Source organism: Carassius gibelio, chromosome B3, assembly GCF_023724105.1.
Source record: "Carassius gibelio isolate Cgi1373 ecotype wild population from Czech Republic chromosome B3, carGib1.2-hapl.c, whole genome shotgun sequence".
In the NCBI taxonomy this organism is placed as follows: Eukaryota; Metazoa; Chordata; class Actinopteri; order Cypriniformes; family Cyprinidae; genus Carassius; species Carassius gibelio.
The window spans coordinates 15,003,658-15,017,025 of NC_068398.1; the positions used below are offsets into that span (position 1 = coordinate 15,003,658).

General features: G+C 40.7%; 1 protein-coding gene across 1 annotated transcript in view; it reads right to left on the bottom strand.

Annotated features, from left to right (window-relative positions):
• The window catches only part of cacna1ha (calcium channel, voltage-dependent, T type, alpha 1H subunit a), a 56,570-nt gene that overhangs the window by 35,443 nt on the left and 7,759 nt on the right, over positions 1-13,368 (bottom strand). Inside the window, exons 4-8 of the mRNA XM_052552775.1 lie at positions 12,587-12,746; positions 11,159-11,471; positions 8,084-8,176; positions 6,370-7,165; positions 3,771-4,126 (exon numbers count right to left, since the gene is read on the bottom strand). Of these exons, the coding sequence (XP_052408735.1) occupies positions 3,771-4,126; positions 6,370-7,165; positions 8,084-8,176; positions 11,159-11,471; positions 12,587-12,746 (1,718 nt within the window). The remainder of the gene's footprint in view (positions 1-3,770; positions 4,127-6,369; positions 7,166-8,083; positions 8,177-11,158; positions 11,472-12,586; positions 12,747-13,368) is intronic.

The following is a 13,368-nucleotide window of genomic DNA, read 5'->3' on the forward strand; positions in this document are numbered from 1 at the left end:
TTGGCTTGCAATTTAGCCTCCCCGCTCCCCTAGGCTCGGCGCAGGACAAATGTAACCCCTGGAGCCACTTGCAGGCCCGCTCCCTGTCTAACATTGCAGGGGCATATGGTTGTTACTCCCCCGTTAACTCAGGGTAGTTTTGAGTAGTCCATTCTCACCTCTGTATTTATCTACCTCACACCACGATGGCTCCGGTTGAGCAGGGAGTTCTAAACTACATTTCATTCCGGTTTTTGAACTCCGCTCCCTTTGAAGCCAGAGCATAAAGTAGCAGAATAGACTCGCTATCAGCTAGTAGGCTCAACCAGGCCTCCTTGTTTAGACTGTTTCAGGTAGTAGGCCTCTTCAGGCCTCCCTGAAGGTGGGCTCCCACATTTTGTGGTGGTCAGGTAGTAGGCTTTACTAGGCCTCCCTGAGGGTTTAATCCCACATACTGTGGTTACTAGGTGGCAGGCCCCGCAGGCCTCCCTGAAGTTGAATTTCCGCTTCTTTGAACTGTCAGGTAGTAGGTCTCATAAGGCCTCCCTGAAGGCAAAGCCCCAAAGACAGTCAACTGGACTGCCAGTCTGGCTCACTATCAGCTATGGTTTTCAGGTAGTAGGCCTCTCCAGGCCTCCCTGAAAGTACGCTTTCCTGCACTGTGTTTATCAGGTAGTAGGCCTCATTAGGCCTCCCTGAAGTTGAGCTCCCACATACTGTGGTTGTCAGGTAGTAGGCCTCACCAGGCCTCCCTGGAGTTGAGTTCCAAATGACTTTCAGTTTACACTTAAGGTGGTTATCTGGTAACAGGTAGTAGGCCTCTCTAGGCCTCTCTGTAGGTGAACTCCCACATATTGTGGTTATCAGATAGTAGGCTTCACCAGGCCTCTCTGAAGGTGAGCTCCCACATACTGTGGTTGTCAGGTAGTAGGCCTCACCAGGCCTCCCTGGAGTTGAGTTCCAAATGACTTTCAGTTTCCACATAAGGTGGTTATCTGGTAACAGGTAGTAGGCCTCTCTAGGCCTCTCTGTAGGTGAACTCCCACATATTGTGGTTATCAGATAGTAGGCTTCACCAGGCCTCTCTGAAGGTGAGCTCCCACATACTGTGGTTGTCAGGTAGTAGGCCTCACCAGGCCTCCCTGGAGTTGAGTTCCAAATTACTTTCAGTTTCCACTTAAGGTGGTTATCTGGTAACAGGTAGTAGGCCTCTCCAGGCCTCTCTGTAGGTGAGCTCCCACATACTGGGGTTGTCAGGTAGTAGGCCTCTCCAGGTCTCCCTGGGAGTAGTTTCACGGTGATGCTGGGTTTTGTAAGCTAGTGGCCGCTTACTTTCAGTTTAGCAGTCCTTTTCAGGCAGCTACCGAAGGTGAGCTTGCACCCTGGCTCGGCTCAAGTTTTTATTCTCTGCTACGGGTTCCCTCCTGGAACCTCTTTATCCTGCTACAGCCTGGTTGGCTACCAGGTAGATCTTATGCTCCCCTCACTGTGTGTCAATGTGAGTATGTGGTCTCCTGATTCTGGTCAGTCGGTCGTAGGCCTCTCATGAGGCCTCCTAGTTAGATCAGTCCTTAGGCCCTCACAGGCCTCCTCAGTGTTTTTGAAACACAAACACTGGGTAGATCCGTGGATCGAGTAGAGAAACTCCCCTCGTTGGCAAGAGTTGTAAAGCACTATGCTGAGTCATACTCTCCAGGATATCCCGTCTCTAAGATCCGGGCCGAGTGGTTCACTGCCTGGTCCGCAGTTCCTCGGGCTGGATGCCTTACTAAAGGCAAGTGTCCAGAGGCTCTGTCTTCGGACAGACAGGAAGTGGTAGTGACACCAGGTCAGGCCTGCCTGGTGGCATTTCAGGTGGTACATTCCCCTGAATAGTGACTGGCTGGGGTTCCCTCGGGTTCCCTAGCCACATTCCCTAGAAGGGACCCCTTCTAAGAAGTTGAAGTTGTGGTCCTAGGCCCTTGAGCAGGCCCAGGTAGACCTTTCACTAAACTATGTTTATGGAGGTTTTCTGTGGTATCATATAGCTTGGGCTATGACCGTAGGGAGTGCTGTCACTGACAGCCCTGTGTGACCTGAGGGTGAGTGGTTCTAGCGTTCATTGAATTGCTGGTTCTGACAGTTGTCACTGCCATTGGGCATGCACTCCCTTTAGCATGGCAGCGTGGGTATTTCGTTCCCCATAGCGTCGATGACGTATTGTCGAAGTTCCCTTCGAAAGGGAACGTCTCAGGTTACAAATGTAACCTTGGTTCCCTGAGAACAGGGAACGAGACAATACGTCTCCCAGCCATGCCTCAGGGTCTGCCTGCCAAACAGTCCCTTCAGACGAAAGGATATTGTCATGGTTTCAAGGTGCCCTTTTTATATCCAGGTCGCACGCTCATCATTCAAGCTGATGATTCATGGCTGTCGCCGGTCAGCATGATTGCTGTGAGTTGATATTTGATTTCAGACACCTGTCACACCTGAGGCGTTCCCCATAGCGTCGATGATGTATTGTCTCGTTCCCTGTTCTCAGGGAACCAAGGTTACATTTGTAACCTGAGACGTTATTTTTGCCACTCACCTTACTGAATATGCATTTGTAGGAGTTTCTCTTTCACTCTGTAAATTTATGGGGGGGGGGGGCGTATTTAAATGGATCACACAACGCAATTTACTAAGATTTGCATTTGTCAATTTACTGGTAAATTTACTGGTACTTTGCGGCATTATTTATTGCAGAAAAAAGCAAAAAAAAGTCTTAAAGCAGGCAGTAATTTGCGCTGCTCTTGGTAAACTGCACTGGTCATTATGGAAATGAGAGGTTGTGTCAGTGTTCTTTAATGTGCGCATTTTCAGTAACTCACACGCAGAATTTTCCATTGATGTTTTTAAGGTAATTGCGCTCTGGTACATCTGGCCCATAGTATACTGTACAAATTATCACTTTTTGGAAAATTGTCAGCTATACACAGTTGATTCTTCTAAGTCTTTGTCAGCTCCTTTGACTGCCTCATTTGTGTCAGAAATTTTTGATGACGTTTAAATGAGAAGAATTGCGAACAATTAGTACACTACAAAATACCAAATGTTCACGTTTTCAAGACATAAAATGCATGTTTCTTGGCACTTGAATCAACTGGCTGAAATCCTGGAAGTAGGTCATCGGGCCACCCCTAATGTTAATCCAAGATTGAGTATTTATTTTATTTATTATACAACAATGTCAGTGAATGTTTAATTTCCCGTCATAAAAAGTATTCGGTTTATATACAAGACTCTACAATACCAGCACATAAAATGTCAGTACTGTAACCACTTTATATGATATCAAGCATCCACACACATTGCTTACTGTGAGATCTCTATCTGATTGGCTAAATGTCAAACCACAGGATTAGGTATGAAACCAAGAGTGGTAACATCACAACTCAAAACAACACAGCAAGGAGAGATAGAAGTGCAGTCCGATGCACTGCAGCACAATACGGTTATATAAACAGGAGATCTGTTCACCCAATAAAGCTATGAATCCTCATCACTGTTTATGAATGAAAAATAAATAGCAAGCTAATCCCAGCACATACCACCAATGAAATTTTGATAAGGAATATATTATTATATAGTCTTTTTTAATTGCTTTGTTTCCATACAAACAGTCATTACAAAAACCATCCTTTAGTTTTTCCTGACCACCAATCAAAATTAAAGAAATATTATTCCTGTCTGACAGTAGCAGATGAAAAACACATGGGATAGTTATGAAAAATCAGACTATTCATTAAAGAAGCCACACTTGCACTCACCTGCTCATGGTATTCAATCCCCATACTCAAGGTGTTGATGAGGATTGCAATCATAATTCCTCGATTAAAGTATTTGCTATCCACTATGCGTCTCAATCTGTCCCGGAAGTCTTCCCAGTACTGAGCCAGGCAGTTACGCTCCTCCAGGATTTTATGATGGGATGCACGGCAGGGCTTGAACTCTGCTCCATGGGAGAACTCGTAAACCACGTCCCCTTCTGATCTGGAGTAGTCTGAATCACCGAGCTCCCCATCCATTGACTCCAGGGCCCTTGCACAGTACGGGCAGCTCAGGAGCTCAAGAAGCAATGGACTGGGCACAACACCAGCCACCTGCAGCAGCACACGACTGTGGCCTACAGGGGAAAAACAACAATTCAACAATTAGTCAAAGCAATTAGAAAATGCAAAAGTATTGCATTTGCTTAAGATGCATCTTTTGTACAAGGGTCATATCTTCCACTGATTTATTTTTTAAATAAAATGTTAATGAAGCATTTGCCAAATGGTACTTTTGCATAAAAAGTAACATTCCCCAACACTGAACGCTTATTTGTCTGTTCTCTTGTGCATTACTTCCTTCTGGATTGAGGACATCTCTCAGGAGGGACTGATTGTGCATGATGTCTAAATTATTCACATGAGTTATTCTACCTGGTGTCTAATAGCCACAACCAACTGAATGTTTATTGCAAGGTTGCTTATTTGAATTATGACACACTTAACTGGTTCAATTTAAGCAGTCAAACCAATAAAACCAGTTACTTTAGCTAGTTTATTAGTCCTAGTAGCTTGCTTATCTTGCCATGGTCATGAAAAATAGGCAGTGCTCTATGTGTTCTGTCCAAGTGCTTCCCCCTCTCTTGGTCCTATGATCTCACAATCTTAAATAAAACTAATCGGTCCAATCAGAGGATGTCTGTGGCTTTACTCTCATACTAATGTGTTTCCTGAGGACATAATCATACACAGTGGCCCACTTTAGCCTGTGGTAATGAGCTGAAGTGGAGGTGACTCAAGCTGCAATCAAAAATTATTGTTGGCAGAGGCAGTGAGTTTGAAGTAAACATGCAGTATATATTCCTGTTGACAGAAACCCACAAATAGTCATTCTGTAACAGACTGATATAGAAATGAAAACTGGCTTGAGCATGAAAGAAATGCCTTGGTTATCTGAGGCTGAACAAACAACATAACGCAAAACCAAATGCACTAAATTCTATTGTTTCATTCCAAACATATACAGTACTGGGACCCTGTGCTAAATTTGATCACTGTAATGACTTAAAGTGTTACACATTTAAAGGCATAATACAACAAATTAATTTTCTGTTTTATAATCTATAATAATCTTACACAAGCTTTTATGTGAGAAACAACTTCATGTGAGGAACAGGTCGTGTTTTAAAGGGATAATTTACTCAAAAATGAAAATTCTGTCATCATTTATTCATCATCATGACATTCTAAACCTTAATGACTTTTGTTCTTTTGCAGAACACAAAAGGAGATTTTAAATCATACTTGAAACTAAAGGGTTACCATTTTTATATGGACAATAAAAAAAAAAAAACTATATTATAAAACATATATAATTTTATGTTTCACAGAAGTAAGTCATAAAATCTTAGAGCATGAGGTTGCGTAATTGATGAAAAGTTTGTGAGTAAACCATCCTTTATAGTCATATTATCTACATGTCACAATTGGTTACAAAATGCACAAGAGCCAGTTGCTGTCTCCACTCTCCAACTAAGTTTTTCACATTTTTGAAGCGTATTTCTGAGTAAATAATGAATGACATTTTTTTTTTTTTATTATAATGAGTAAAACAGCTCACATAATGAATGCCACTAATTGACATATCACTTCTGACTTTTGGGGTAAAAAAGAAAACTGTTAACTCCTTTTTGTTCCAGGTCCAGCATCTTGCCTCATATTCTGTGCCCAAACAGTCAACACCCATCCGTTATACAAAAAACAAAACAAAACAAAAAAAACCTTGAATGTGCATTTTGATTTCTCTGGCATTAAACTCCTCAGTCTAGTGCATAACACCTTGAGAGAATATTTGCATTCAAGTTAAAATAGTTGTATAGATATCCAGCAAGTGACATTTGGCATCACTGATGCCCTAAGACCACATAATTGAATGTATGCAAAGGTGAATTAAATAATCATAAAAAAAAGTTATATGGCTTAAGATTGATATAATTCTTATATTTTTATATTTGAGTTTCTGGTTACTGCTAGAAACTAGAAACCCCAGAAGATGAGATCATTGGAAACCAACTGATATTTTCCCTCCAATCACAGTGTAAGCTTACTGCCTATCCGTCTGACAAGAGAAATCAAACGCTGGCATTGGATTTCAAAGTGCTTGCTAGCCGTAATCGCTACTGGACTGCTGGCAGTCGCCTCACTCCTTTAAAGATTGTTAATGACTTTAACATTTGAAAAACTGATTTTCTGTCACACTGGTAAAGGGCTGCCTAACAATCACTTCTCAGAACGCCTTTCATTATCTTGAAACAGGCTATGTGAGGTGACTACAACTAGATCTGATATGAAGTGGAAACCATGGCTATGAAAAACTCACTATGTTCTCCCATGAGCTGGTGCAGCTTCTCAAAGGGATCAGTCGCATCACATCCCATATTTGCATCCGACCCCCTCCTTCCTTTCCCTGCAGAACTGCTGCCCGTATAGCTGCAAATGAGGGAGGGCAAGATGGTCGGATAATTCATCCCGCCGTTTAGTCGCCCGAGCGCTGGCACACTCACAGCGGTGCTTGTTTGGCCTTGCGGGGCCTCCTGAAAGTCCCCTTGATAAATGCTGTGCACTGACTGAGTCCTGGAAGAAAGATTGTGCATGCCGGTTGGCTGTGAGGACACGGTCAGTTGCGACCCCGTTGCGATGGACCTCATTTCCAGAGCCTCGCCGGGCCCCGTAGCGGTCACAGGACTGGGGCTGCCATTGCTGAGATGACAGTGCTGCCGTTGGTGCTGTTGGATGAGGCTGTGGATGGAGCGAAGCCAGTGTCCGCCACCCCTGTGCCTGCTGTGACCATTGACCCCCCCACCGCCACCTCCTCCTCCTCCTCCTCCTCCTCCCCCGCTCAGCCCGCTGTTGGGGTTCACCTTCTTTCTGCGCTTGCTCTGCCAGCCGCTGTAGATGCGGGACGTGCGGCGCTTCACCTTGCGGTACAGGTGGCTGATGTACCTGAGCATCTCCTCGTAGCAGCTCCCAGGCTCAGAGTAGCTGGCGAGGGTGCTGTCGTTGGAGAGGTAACGTGCTCGCTGCTCCTGCATCAGCTGGTTCTCACGCTGCTTTGTTTCTGAGAACTGGGTTGCTATTACAACCAGGCACAGGTTGATCATGAAGAAGGAACCCACCTGGGACACACAGAAGCCATTTTAGTTTATCATCATGAGCTAACGTAAGAAGTCTTTAAAGAATCTCTTTAATGCCTGTTTTATATTGTTATATTCTGAAACATTGTTACAATTTAAAATTTAAATTTGAAAATGGTTTTAAATGTAATATAGCCTAATTTAAAAATACGATGACAAAGCTGAATTTTAAGCATTTTGAGCATACTCCAGTCTTCAATGTCACACCATCCTTTCCTTAAGAAATCATTCTAACATGCTAATGAAGAAACATTTCTCATTATTATCAATGTGAAAATAGTTGTGATGCTTAACATTTTCATAGAAACCATAATTCTTTCTTGATTGTTTGATGAATAGAAGATTCAAAAGAACAGTATCAATTTAATCTTTTGCACCATTATAAATGTCTGTTTTAATCCATTTAATCCATCCTTGCTGAATACAAATTTTAATTAAAATAATTTTAATCTTACCTACCCTAAACATTTAATGGTAGTGTATATTTAGGTATATTTTGCTCAATTCAGCAAAGCTGTAATTTAAAAGGCATTCTCAATTCTGAATTTTAAATAATATGGATATAATAAAACAGATCTATTTGCAATTTTACCTATATATATATTTAACAGAGCAGGGCTGAGGAACATTTTAATCCCCTGTAATGCCATATCTGTCTCAATTGTAATCTGGTAATTACCATTTCCTGCAATTCCAATTTAAATTTCTGAGAGATGTAGCACTTCATTTCAAACCCATAAACTGAATCAAAGAGTGAATTATGTCTAACCCTGATATTAAGTTCACAGAAATACTAGGACTCTGCATGTTGCAATTGCCAGCTGCTGCTCTACTCTACTCATGTATGCGGTGTGAAAACAGACTAAAAACATTAAATACTTTCAATTAGCATATACTTACTATAATAAGCAATATAAAATATATAAAATTGTAAAAGGAGTGGGCATCCATAACGTAATACATGATGTCCACCCATCCTTCCAAAGTAATAACCTGCAAAAACAGAAGAGAAACAGAGATCAAATGAAGATAATATGCTGCGAGACAGAAGATCCAAATGATCATTATCTTGATCTTGGCCAAGAAGAATAGCAGTCTCAGGTGCCTGGCCTCACATTTCTAACTGTGCAGATGGCTGGTGGCTCAAACACTGAGTTTTGAGAGTTCGTCTGGGGAATGAAAAGCCTTGCAAGTTTAGCATATTGTTTTTCTGCATGTTCTTGAATAATAAATGATACATGAGTTAAACACATTCAAATGTAGAGCGCTGCTAATGCACCTTGACCTGAGGTAAAGTTTCAATCAGTTACATTAGTGTAGACTCTCAGATCAAAGGCGTCTCTAATTTGTATCTTGAACACAAAGGGTTAGACACTAAAGCACTTGTAATTGCACTGCTTCTTCCCATCATCTACAGATTTATTTTGAAATGTTTTTAGGAGATAAATACTCTCCAGTGAACACAAAGTAGTAATGACATATATAGTCTTACAGTTCATGGCACAGAGTGATGCCAGAGGTCTGATTGTTAGTTTGATCGCAGTAGTAGTAGTATTGCAGGGTTAAGTCTGTTAGCATTGAGTAATTTGTTTTGGAAGCTCTGCGCCTGCAGCACTGCATTTCATTCTCATCCAGCTGAATCATTTAGCATTAGACCTCATGTTTGAACCCCAGTTCTTTCTATGCTGTCTACTAGATTCATTATCTGCTTAAAGAAAATAAACATTTTGGTATTTACGGTAAAGAGATCATTTTTTGTTGTTCACATAAAAACAAAAACATGAGTCTTCTTTTTTAGATTTCTGCAGTGCATCCACACAGTTGGCTTTAAAACAGCTGATTCAAAACGTATCCACATTTACATTTTGCAAATGCAACTACTGCTAGACACACATTTTTACATAATTTATTATGTATTTAGCCTACTTTACAGCCATACCAAGCATAATTTCAAAATCTTGCTTAAGAGTCCAGTTGGGTTTAGTTTTTAATGGATGTCAGACTAACAAAAACTTGTGAGTTGGATTGTTTTCAGCTGGTAACAGCACTTATATTCTTGAATATTTCCTTATGTGGGTGTTTCTTCAGCTACTGGCACTTTTGGCCAAGTGGAATTTTAGTAAATAGACTCTATCACTAGTTTAACTTGTCCTCTTAAAAGTCCAACAAACCTGCATCACTGAGAATCCTGTCACTTTTGTCATGTTTTCTGACAGTCATGAACATGCCCATCACAGCGCTGTTTCCACCACACCTCAAATAATGCATTACAGTACGCTTTATGGCATTCTATGATGGAAAATTTAATGAAAATGTAAATTTTAACACTTTGAGAATGGCCAGCTCCGGGTTAAGGTTAATCTCATAGGTAGCACTTTATGCATCCAAAATACACACAATTGACCCTTCACAAAAACCTGCCCCCAAATTTTGCCATTTTGTAAGAAATTCAAACAATGAATACCATTTTGTGGCTCTTTATTTATGTGTCGTGACCGATCGCTGTAGCACCTCAGTTCAAGCGGCACGTGAACCGATCATCTCTTTCTTTTTACTAGTTAAATCACAAAATTAAATTAAATTAAATTCAAGTTTATTTGTATAGTGCCTTTTACGATACAAATCATTGCAAAGCAAATTAAGTTTCTACAATATTTAGTCGTAGCTTTTTAGTGGTGACTATCAGTTTATCTGCATATGACAGGAATTTTCTGAAAGATTTATACAAGACATAGTCAACCAGACGATAAAAACTATTAACAGCAATTATTATATGATGCAATCACACTTACAATGTGGCGCTATGATTGGTCAGATCACCTGTCAATCAAACTCCAGATGAAGGGTCGATAAATTAATATTTTCAGACTCTTAACATAATTAAAAAAATTACCTGATCTAAATTGATTCATAAAAATATTCTACTATAATTTCATCAGTGGCAAAATGCTAATAATTTGTGTAGATGATGAAATAAATACATTTTCAAAAAATATAAACCCTACAATATTATTAACAATATAATTTTTATTCTTTGTTTTAAAATGTAAAAGGCTGTAAAATGGATTTTCTTTTTCAAGACTGAAAGTCTGGATCTGGGACAACTTGTAAAATAATCAAAAATAAATGATGGCATGGTATAAAGTTTCTATTTTGAAGTAACCACTATCTTGCCCATAGATCTTGCCGAAAAAGTGCCAAAAGAAACATTATTTTAGAATGACCTGCTCCCGGAGGTGTCATCTTATAAGTACAATCCAGATCCTATTAAGATCTAATGTTGACACAGGTGAAAACCCTTCAGGCCCTCTTTTATAATTGCATATCCTGTAATGTCATTATAACCCAGCCAAAAGGGACATCACGTGACTGCCCCACTTGTAACGATCGGACAAATGAGACTGACATTCATTTCCAACAGATGGAGCACAGGTCTCATTGTATGTCCGTATGAGGGGCCCAATGCGCCCCTCCAACAAGGGCATGACTGCACATATTAAATATGCTTAAACAGGGTTTGTGCCACCAGTCCGTCTGTGGTGATTCAACTCTGCTGATGAGGATGGATTGGAAGTACAGACGAGTTAATATGTGACGGGAAGCTTTTTCTTTTCTGATTTAATTTCCACAGGCTGCGATATAAGATATCACATTACCATCGAAAAATCTCATCACTTTGCCGAGCTCCTCCTGAGCAAGGGGCAGAAATGACTAAAACAGACATTTGCTCACAGAAGATTCAATTATTTGGTATGGCTGAAGCGTGCTTAACAAGACTTTGTCCTTTCAAGATGAAAATCGAGTAATAAAAGGTTTTTAGCCTCATCTATCTTTGGAATAACTAGGGCCTTTGACTTTAGGGAAAAGAACAATGATGCTTACTAATGCATTTCCATTCCCACAGCGCTCAACAAAAAGACCATTGGCGACATGGAAATGATCTGGATTACAAACAACATTCAAAGAGGAACTTACCTGGAATATCGCAATCCAGGCATATCCAATATTATCGAAGTTCACTGCCCCTTTGTGAGGGTTGAGCTCCCCGGGTTTACACTCACTGTAATACTGGTTCCAGTTAACACAGCTGCTGTTGCCTGTCCCATCCAGGCCAGAGTAGGCATGTCCCGGTGGAGATGCATCTAAAGTGCACTCGACACCCTCCTTGAGGTGGGGCACCTGATTACAGCGCAACATGCCGTTCTCCTTATTGGCGGAGCAGATGAAGGGGTTCTCCTCACCTTCTTCATTCATGTAGTACGGGCTCATGTGTGACAGATTATAAAGGCTGTGGAAACACATGGAAAACAATGTGGAATATATGGCATGTACTTAATAAATAAGACACACATTATATGCTCAGAGACCACACGGCATGTTCTTTATCTTTACATGAGTCATGTACACGAGAGGACCCCCGTGACTGTGTGTCAAGGCCAGTAAGTGTCTTAAAATATCACATAATTTTACCCTTTTTATGACAAGGCAAGGTTGGTGCAGGTTGTAAAATGTCAAGTGGTGCCACTCTCCTAAAAGTGGACATCTATACATTTTTATAAATGATATTGATGTAAACGTTCACATGTACTCAAGAACGTGAGGAAAATTGCAGTTTATTACGGTTACACCACATGACATGTTTAGAGTCATTAATTTAAGATTTAAAATGGTACTAATGTTTTAATTAATAATCAAGTCAGAATGATGTTTCAGAGGGAAATTTCACAACCAGGGTACCTGGGGCATTAATTCAAAATAGAACATTTTATTAAATGTTAAACATTTTTATTAAAACAACAGAGAGCCACAGAGAGTTCGGGAATATCATGTCACAGATGGTACTTCTAAGTGACACAAAAAAATGAAATCATCTGTATGTATGTAAAGACTGATCCAGGACAATATGATATACTAATATAATTTTATACTCAAAAAAATAACTTTCATGAAAACACTTCACAAAGGGGCATTTCACTGGCTCATATTTCTAAATAAGACCTGACAGGTGAAAATGCTGTTACTCTAGCATCAAAACACATGCATTCTGAGAGCAGTAATTTGTCCCATTACGGCAAAATATATGACTTATAATTCAACTAATTTTGATGACTGCAGTCTGCACTCATCAAAGCCTCTCAAGGGCTATGCTTTTACCCATATACCTTTGTTGGAGGTGTGAGTACCTTCAGCGCTCAGGGACCAATGCTCAGCACTGATTTTATGCCAGGGTGCAATGTTCAGTTTACAAGACTGTCAGCGGCTGAAATGCCATTGCTTCTGGCAACAGTTGGCTGCCACTTTGGATCATATCGACAGCGCTGACATGCTCCCAGCGGAGAGAGGGTAAAGGAGGAGAAGAGGGGAAGAAAGCTGCCGGTTAGATAAGAGCAGGACGGTACTTACGCTGTCACGTTATCTGGCATGAAACACCGATTCCTAAGAAGACCAGCCCACAGCTGCACCCCAACTATGCCGAATATAAAGAAGACAAAAAAGCACAGCAGGAGGACGTTGCCTAACATAGGCAGAGTATCAAGAAGCAGAGTCACCAGTATCCTCATACCTGAAATACAGAAACACAGACGCGACACCGTTTTAGTTGTTGTGTGCTTACTCCATACTGCTTTTAGGATTTGCATAACATGCTTAATTTTTTTAAGTACAAGTATAAACAGCTGACAGACAAGTATACAGATTAACGAGTCAATATTTTAAGGTTATCATACTCGCCTGATCACTGCTGACCAATAACAGTGTTGTATTTATATTAAAATCTACCAATCGCCAAGTTGAACTGTGAATTACTTGAAACTACATAAAAAAACATGTTAGACCAAAAGAATTCTCCAGATCAGTCAAACATAAAAACATTATTTAAAAAAAAAAAAAACATTTTCAGATAATTTTGCTACCAAAACCATAGATCAGTTTAATTAGTTCCTGTGGCGAGTGGGGCGGGGCCGAGAGGCGTGGGAACGAGGAGTGGGGCGCAGGTGTAGCTCATCTCCAATCACTACACCTGGCCTCACTCCTCGTTCCCACGCCTCTCGGCCCCGCCCCACTCGCCACAGTTCCTAATTGAAAATGTATTGAACAAAAAATCTGTAGTTGCCTTGATGTTGATGTTCTCTGAATGTGTCATTTTGCATTCAGTGAATGAACAAATTAAAACATAAACTAATTTT